The sequence below is a fragment of the Pyxicephalus adspersus genome, chromosome 1 (genome assembly GCF_032062135.1).
Source record: "Pyxicephalus adspersus chromosome 1, UCB_Pads_2.0, whole genome shotgun sequence".
NCBI classification, from domain to species: Eukaryota; Metazoa; Chordata; class Amphibia; order Anura; family Pyxicephalidae; genus Pyxicephalus; species Pyxicephalus adspersus.
The window spans coordinates 110,758,127-110,767,021 of NC_092858.1; the positions used below are offsets into that span (position 1 = coordinate 110,758,127).

The following is an 8,895-nucleotide window of genomic DNA, read 5'->3' on the forward strand; positions in this document are numbered from 1 at the left end:
GGAGGATCCAGCAAATAAAGTTCCTGACAGACGCTGTTAACCAGTTGGCACAGCACGTGGCTGCTCAGGAGCTTCAAAGGCAGAATCTGGACCCTGCTGTGACGGTCTCTCCTGTGGAACCCAAGATTCCTCTTCCATAGAAATTTTCATATGAACGCCAAAAATTTGCAAATTTCATGAATGCATGCAAGTCATATTTTCAGCTGCGGCCACTCTCATCTGGCACAGAATCTCAAAGAGTGGGCCTTGTAATCTCCATACTTCAGGGTGATTCCCACCCTGGAGTATGGGCCTTCAATCTGCCTCAGAGGGACCCAGCCCTCTCTTCAGAAGATGCATTTTTCAAGACCATGGGGATTCTGTATGCTGACCCTAACCTGGCTTCAACTGCAGAGGCACAACTCCGTAGGCTTCGACACGGCCTCGGAACAGTCGCGAAGTATACTGCAGAGTTTTGCAGCTGGGCCGTTAGTTCACAATGGAATGGTCCTGCACTCTGCAGTCATTTTCCCCTGGGTCTGTCCAATGCCATTAAGGATACTCTTTTGAATCATCCATTGCCAAACTCTTTGGATGAGACTATCTAATTGGCCATTAGGGCTGTCTGCAGGCTTCGTGAGCATCACAAGGAAAGACTGTTTACATCTGCTACACCCTCAGGACCCCCGACCATCTCTGACCCCAGTTCTCCTCCCTCTCTGGCCGAAGAGCCAATGCAGTTGGGCTCCTGCAGGCTGTCAGCCACAGAAAGGTTGTGGAGAAGGTCTCAGGGGCTCTGTCTGTATTGTGGAGAATCTGGTCACTTAAAGCAATCCTGTCCTCAGAAGAAAGCCCGGGAAATTCATTTCCTAGGTGGGCCCCAGGACACCCACCTAGGCAGACAGGTGTTTCCAATAAAATCCAATCGTGTCCTTTTACCAGTTGAAATTGCCTGGAATTCTTCTGCTAAGCATTGCCAGGCATTCCTGGATAGCCGTGCTGTCAGTAGTTTTATGGATATATCTCTGGCCCGCTCTCTTGGAATTCCAGTTGTTAACCTGCCTAAACTTTTATGTGTATTGGCTATAAATGATTCCGCTTTGCAGCAGGAGAAAGTAACATCTAAATCTCCTAAGGTTAAGGTGGGTGCTGCTCACTCAGAAAAGTTAACATATTTTCTGCTGAACATTCCTTCAACCCCGGTAAGTTTAGGGCTGCCATAATTGCAAAAGCATAACCCTGTAATTGATTGGGAATCTAGCCAGATTGTTAGATGGGGGAATGCATGTGTTGGGAAGTGCTTAGCTAACTCATTGCCTCTCTGTGTTGCCAGTTTCAGTGAGGGGGTTAGAGTAGATGCCCCACCGCTTAGCCTCCTTGAAGCTAGACTTTATTCCGATCAGATTCACTCTGGTAAAACTCCTTGCATAGCTCCAGCTAAAACCCTCCAGGCACTGCCCACTCCTGACAAACCCTGATCTCGAGTTCCGCAAAAATTAAAGCGGGCTTCTGGGCGTCAAACCAGGATGGAAAGTGGTAATACTGAAAAACTGCGGGTGTAGGGGGGTAATGGTTGGAGATGCTCAACTGGCCAATGAATCCGTGCTGTGTGCCATTGCAATATAAAACACGTTTGTTCTGTTCGGGAATGTCATTTGCAGCAGTCAGGAGAACTCAGATAGCAGCAGCCCCTGCTTTCCTTTATCCATCCAGCCTGATGGATTTTTGGCATTCCCAGCATCCATTGTTAGGCTGTGCACAGCTGAAGAGAATTCTAGAGGCTGATCATCTCCAGGCTCAGTCCTGCACTACTATTGGCTGCTGGGACATTAAAGCCTCTCTGTTCCCAGTCACCAGTGCCTGTTATAGCGTGTAGCCGGGCTAATCTGTGCTGAAGTGTGTTTTCGTCTAATTCACTGTTGCTGACCTTGCCTGTTCCTGACCTATTGTTTGTATGCAGCCTGGACCGACCTTTTGCCTGTGACCCTGACTCAGCTTTTGTTTTTCTCTTGTGTACTTCGATTGAAGGAAGGATATTCTGTGTATGACCTCTGCTCTGTATTCTGGACTTGGCTCTGTTGGAATCTTGGTACTGCTTTATCTATGGGCTTCTGGCTTGCTGCCAGCCCATTCACAGACACCATCACTTGCGCAGTGAGTCCTGGGGGCAACTGAGTGCTGGGAGACGTAACCAGTCTCCCAAGGCTGAGCAGGGGCTTGCCATAGGTGGGGACTGCGGTGTTGGATTGGGGGACTGGTGTCTGGTGAGGACTGGTGCTGACCAGGGCCTTACAGTTGCACCCTGAGTTTGTAGAAGTGATCTTGGTGGCTTGTAAGGCTTTGTTTTTTGTGGCTGCTCAGTTTTGCAGCCTGGCTACTGAGCTATGTCTTGATCTTCTTAAGCTGAATGCAGGGAAGACATTAGGGTTATAATTGACCACTGAAAAAGGAGAAACTGTTACTTGCACAATATGATTACATTGGGGGCTTCTTATCCCAAGAAAATCTAAACCCAAGAACAAAAACTAAATATGTTGTGGTCTACAAGAAAAACGTTTGAATTAAATATGTATACCTTTTCACAAACACAGGACAAGTAAAAAATGTACTGAATTACTAATGAGACAGCAATCATCTAAACAAATGTGTTTTTATTTTATAAATTAAGGAATCTTATAATATACTATAAACAAGGCTTTTACCTTATAGTAACGAAAGCATTTTACACCAACATATTTTGTCCTCCAGATTAATTTCAACATACGTCAAGTTTGTGACCGAGGGATCATTGTTCTATAAGTCTATAAAAAACTAACAAATGTTTTTTATAGTTAAAATTTATGATAGTGACAATTGAAAATGACAGTTGTTTCTGGGCAAAACCACCACATATGTAATAGTTTGTATAAATAGGTTCCTAGAAAAGAGGTAACTGTTTCTATACTGCACTAAATGTATAGGTTTGGGTAACTTGTTAGGCAGAAGCTTGCATCCTGGGATGTTTCTTTTTGATTATGCTAATCTTTATGCTGGTATAAACTCATGAACGGCTATAAAAATATGTAGAGTATATTTGATTCTTACACATGTGTTAATAAAAGCTTTATCTATACCAAGAAGTCTCTGTTCCTTTAAAAGGGGAATATGCTCGGCCAAGACAAAACACATAGATAGTGTATATTAAGTCTCAGTTATTTAATACACTTGCAGAATTTGCAATGATAACACTGACACTGACAAAAATGCAGTAAAAAAATATATATATATTTCCACAAATTACTCTGTTATGCCCAATAATTTGATAATAACAACTCAAATGTGCATATACAATGTGTATTTCTGATTTTAAAAGCAATGACCATATCCACTATCGCATAATCTCTTAATGGTGACTGATAAGTAGAGGCAGTATCCACAAGCAAATCAGATCTTTTATATTGAACTTCTGGTGAATCCAGAAATGACCTCTATCGCATCCAGTTTTTACGATTCAGGGTACATTTTTGTCAAAAAACATACAAATTTTACAAACACTGAAAAAACAATGAAATATTAACTTGAATGTACTGTTTATTTAAACTTCTTTTGTTCATACAAAAAAGGATTTATTGTTACTCTATGACGTTTTTTTTACGGTAAAACATTTGAAAATTAATCGGGTAGGCGGTTAAGGTAAAAATTTACGCTTATAGCTTTTCCTGGAGTATTCAGTGTTAGGACAATCCCGCCGGATGCTCCAACAATAGTCAGCCATCATATGTACATCCCATCTACCCTAATACTGTCCTTCCATGGCATTCAAATCTTGGTGGAATCGTTCGCCTTGCTCATCACTGACTGCACCAAGGTTTTCCGGGAAGTTAGAAAGATGGCTATGCAGAAAATGTCTCTTGATGCTCATATTGCAACCAAGCATTTTGTAGCTCTCCAAGGGTTTCTGGACAATTTCTATGTAATTATTTGCTTGTGTTTTCCAAGAAAAGCCTTGACAATGGCTTTGAATGATAACCAAGCATTCTTTTCAACTTCTGACATTGTCCTGATGAAATGTTCATCTTTGACGAGCTGCCGAATCTGTGGACCATCAAACACACTGGTTTTTATTTTTTCAAATGACAGGCTACGAAATGCAAAATGAGGTACTTGAAAGTCTCCTTCAGTTGGCAAAGCTTTAACAAACTGTGTGGCTTATGTAGAATGTTTAGATCACCTGGTTTTAGGGTAGATCTTGGAGGCCAATTCCTTTCCACCCAATGCCTCTCACGAGCTCTGCTGTCCCACATGCACAGATAACAGGGAGACTTAGTGTATCCTCGCTGCTGACCAAAAAGGAAGCATACCATTTTAAGGCCAACACAGATGATCCAATGGTGTTGGTGATATTGCAACAACTCAATGCCCCTGATTCATCAAGTAGAATCAGATGATCGCTCGCGCATTCGTATTCGCGATCCGAAATCGTACGCCGTCGCGCTATTCAGCAACTGAAAATGCTCGCGCACGGAGCCGCGCATCTCCGGCAGCTTTTCACTGGCGAGCTTGCATTAAAAGTCACTGTTCCCCTAAAAAATCATTCTTTCTAATGGCACTCCTTAATCTCGCAGCTGAATTCTAATTGCTTTAATTGCTATGATCTCACGATTGACAGCTTAAAAGATCCTCCTTATTTGCGCAGCTGAAATCTAATCGCATTAATTGGCAGATTCGCGCCCCCTATTGCTCATTGTTATGAAGGCCAGAATCCGGCTGTCAGTGAGGAGGCGCGTGTACGAGCGCACTCGACTCCGGACCGCGTACGTTCGCGCTTCCAGCGATCGCGGATTTTATTGATGAATCAGGGGCAATGACTCTCTTTATGTCTGCATATTCTTCACAAAGAGAAACTGAATGACCAATTGGGACTGACCCAAATATACTGCCATTGTGAAGAACAATGGAACACTTTAAAACACTTTAGGCTCTGCTTTGAGCTATTGATGAATAGTCGCCATTCAGTTGAGTTATAGATTGGAATCCCCAATTCCTCCATTAAACCAAGTCTGCTATGGCAATACACAAAGCCACTGTCAGATCTAAAGTACTGCAGAAATCCAATTTCTCTGGTTCGAAAGTACAATACCTTCGTTCCTTTTTCAAGTATTTTTTTCTCACGCAGCCTTGATGCTAGGAGTTCTGAAGCCTTTTTCAATAGTCCCAAATCGCATGCCAAATCACTAAACTCATGCTAATCAAATCCCTCTTCAATTTCAAACTCTTCATCATTTTTGTCACCCAGTTAATCACCATATTGATGTTCTTCAAGAGAGGGTAGTGTAACCAAAACCAGTACTGGGACTTCATCTGAATGAGCCACTGGGTGTATAGCCGATGGTAGACTAGGATACTGTGTTACATTATTTTTCTTGTTATATCCTGAAGTTTTCAATATACAAAAGTAACAGTCACTGAAATGATCTCCTGGCTCTCGCCAAACCGTAGGTATACCTAATGGCATCTAATCACTTGTTCACTTTGTCCACATCCGTAAACCCTTCGACACACTGTTTGCACACCTTATGAGGGGCCCAAGACCTATCTTGATCACCAAGTTTAACTTTGAAATATGCCAAATAGTCTTGCTTCACAAATGTGCTGATGTTCGCCCTTTGACTGGGAATGGTGAAATTTCCCCAGACAAACAAAATGAAACAGGGTTGTTTAGGCACTTATGACAAAAAACAGCAGAGCCAGACATTATCTGAAAGAAAGGAAATACATATGTAAGTAGAAAAATAAATTTTTCTTATTTAATACTTAGAGCAGTGCACAACCTCAGACCACACTGAATTGGCTGTAAATGAGTAGCCTATACAAATCCATGCTACAGTTATCGCATTAATATACGCAGTAGAGAAAAAACCTGACGTGATAGAAGAAAACTAACTGCACTTTCAGAATCAGCATACCTATTTTAGTGTAAATAAGCTTAAAAGTTGAAGTCAACAAAAAATTTGTTCAAAATTGTTCCCTCGTGTAATTTCTACCTTTGAGGCACCTCCAAAGTATTTTGATGCACTTCACTTTGTAATAAATATAAAATGATATAATTAAACTTCAATACTTTACTCTAGGTAATATATATGTCTATTATACGTTTCTGGTATATATTGTTATTAAAGGCTAATTTGTAGCCTCATAAAACGTTACCTTAGATCTCTTAAGAAAAAGATAATGTGCCTCCAGTGAGAATCTTCTGAGCTGATTGTTCTAAGATGATCTTATCCTCATGTTGTTGGTAGAGAGCAGCCATTATCCTACTGCTCTCATCCTTTACTCACCCTGAAATGACAGACCAGGACTCCCCGGCATTCTATGTGGTACACTGAAGTGCATCAAGATGACAGCTTCCGCTATTTATTCACTTTGTAATAAATATAAAATGATATAATTAAACTTCAATACTTTACTCTAGGAAATATATATGTCTATTATACATTTCTTGTATATATTGTGTTATTAAAGGATTATTTTTAGCTTCATAAAACATTATGACCTTTGATCTCTCAGAAAAAACAGCCATTATCCTACTGCTCTTATCCTATACTCACCCTGAACTGACAGACCAGGACTCCTCAGCATTCTATGTGGTACACTGAAGTGCATCAAGATGACAGCTTCTGGTGAGCTCTGCATCAGATGCATGTGATGCTTGTTTGGGCTTGTCCTCCACTTGCATGTCAACCTGGCACCTAAGTTGTTAATAAAGGAGTTTTTAATTTCGGGCATGAGTATTTCTTGATCCTAAAGCTTGAATATATAATAACTTTATTCTCTCTTATATAGAGCTCAGTTCTCTTATATAAAACTTACATATATCTCACTTAATAAATGTTATAAACACAAGTATTAGGATTACATTGCAGACAATGAGCCTGATTTATTAAAACTGTCTACAATTGGAAAGGAAAGACTATCATGGGAGAACCTGGGCAATCCAGCAATCCTGGAATAGATTTATTAACAATTATTTGCTATCAGATGGCAAATGCTTTAAATCCTGGACCAGATCCATTCCAGGTTTGCTGGATCACCAGTGTTTCTAAGGAGCAACCTGTTCCCTGCAAAAATTGAAGGAAATTTTCTTCAATAGACCCTTCTTTGCTAGGAAGCCAAAGCTCCTCCTCTCCTGATCCACTTCTCTTAAGAAAACAACCAACCAACCTCCCCAACTCTTCACGGATTTGACGATTTAGGCAGCCATAAAAAATTGGATTAGAAGCAAAACAAAGAAATCCCATCCATGTAACTGCCCATTCCAAGCATGATCCAGGTACTGGAGGAGGAGAACATATTGCAGCATATAGATGAAAACCAAAGTAAGGTAGCCAACACAAAAGAAACTGACCTCCAACTGCAGCTAATACAGCCGCAGCTTTTCTACCACCTCCTGAACCACCGAAAGACACCCGCTGCTGGGGAGTTTCACGTGTAACTCCAGATCCTGTCACCATAGTGGATCGACTGCTGAGAGATTCTGAGCGTCTATGTTGAAGTGAGGTGTCCATCCATGTAGGAAGGGGTCCCTGATGAAGGGCAGCCACACGTGCCACCTTAAACATGCTGCAGTAGACAACAATTATGATGGTCAAAGGCAATAAGAAGCAAAATGAGCAGTAAAAAAGAAGGAATCCTGCATGGAAGACACTGTTGCCACCTCCCTGCAGACTGCAATGTTCGGGAACAGTAATTTTCCATCCTAGAACTGGAATTAGTGATGTCAGCAATGCCTTAATCCATATTCCACCTAATACCCAACTAACTACTCCCATAGTCATTTTGACTTGATACCTCATGGGGTGAACTATATAATATTATCTCTCAATATTGATGGCTGAAATCGACAAAATACCTGTGCTGGTTAGGCAAACGGTCAGGAAGAGGTAGACACGGCATGTCATTTGCCCAAGTCCCTGCTCCTCATACAGGGAAGTACCTCCAGTTCCTGACAAAGTTGCCAAGGGCATAAGTGTAAGTGCAGCCAAGAGATCCACTACACATAAGTGGAAGACCAAAACAAACTTCCTGAGGGATGGAGTCTTCATAATGACCCCCATAACAGTGACATTCAAAGCTACTGCTACTAGGTCCATAAAAAGCATGATAAAGATTGTGCCATAATGGGGATTTGCTGTAATATGTCTCCCTGAAGTATTAAAAGAAAAGTTCCAAGTGAGAGAGGGAATTGAAGTATCCATGAGAATGATTTGGGTAAAAGATCACCACCACCCATCATCCCTCAAGAAATGAGGTGGGACCTGAGATAATTAACTGAAATGAAAGGGAATAAGAGAGTGCTGGAAGTAAATAAAGTTCACAAAGGGTAAGAAGCCTATTAAAACAAGGAACATTAAGAAAAGCAGAAACAAAAGATGCAATGGCGGAAAAAAATACCTAGAGAGAAAAAAGGAACAAACGAAGGGTTCAAATTCGGTCACATATCAAGGAAAAAAAATAATACAGGTGTTTCTTCTGACAATACAGTAATATCCAACTTCATATTTAAATGTGTAATTAATCATTACTGTGGAAAGAGATACATTGCTGGAACTTCTGCAGATTATTCTTCTTTCTCTGGCCTTGATGGTCCTCCTTATTCTAAATCCAATGTTATGCTTGTTGTAATCCTCACATATTACAGCAAATTGTTGTTTCCCACCAAATTGTATTATAGCGTGTCTCCATTGTTATTTTGCAGATGAACACTTGATGATAAATCAGTACCGAGTTGCCCTTTCATTTAATTACATTTTCCTGGAATGCATGCATTCTTCATGAACATCTATACAGAGATGAGAAAAGATGCATGAGCTTAGTGTTTGACCAGTAAGGAGTCTTTATTTAGAGAGCTGTTTTTTTTATCCAAACAGACTTCTCCCT

At 40.9% G+C, this 8,895-nt stretch overlaps 1 protein-coding gene across 1 annotated transcript; it reads right to left on the reverse strand.

Moving 5' to 3' along the window:
* Positions 1 to 6,992: 6,992 nt before the first annotated feature.
* On the reverse strand, positions 6,993 to 8,686 carry GPR61 (G protein-coupled receptor 61). Its single transcript, XM_072410490.1, is given in 1 exon segment — positions 6,993 to 8,686. A coding segment is annotated over 1 exon segment (1,221 nt). The 5' UTR covers positions 8,214 to 8,686.
* Positions 8,687 to 8,895: the final 209 nt, after the last annotated feature.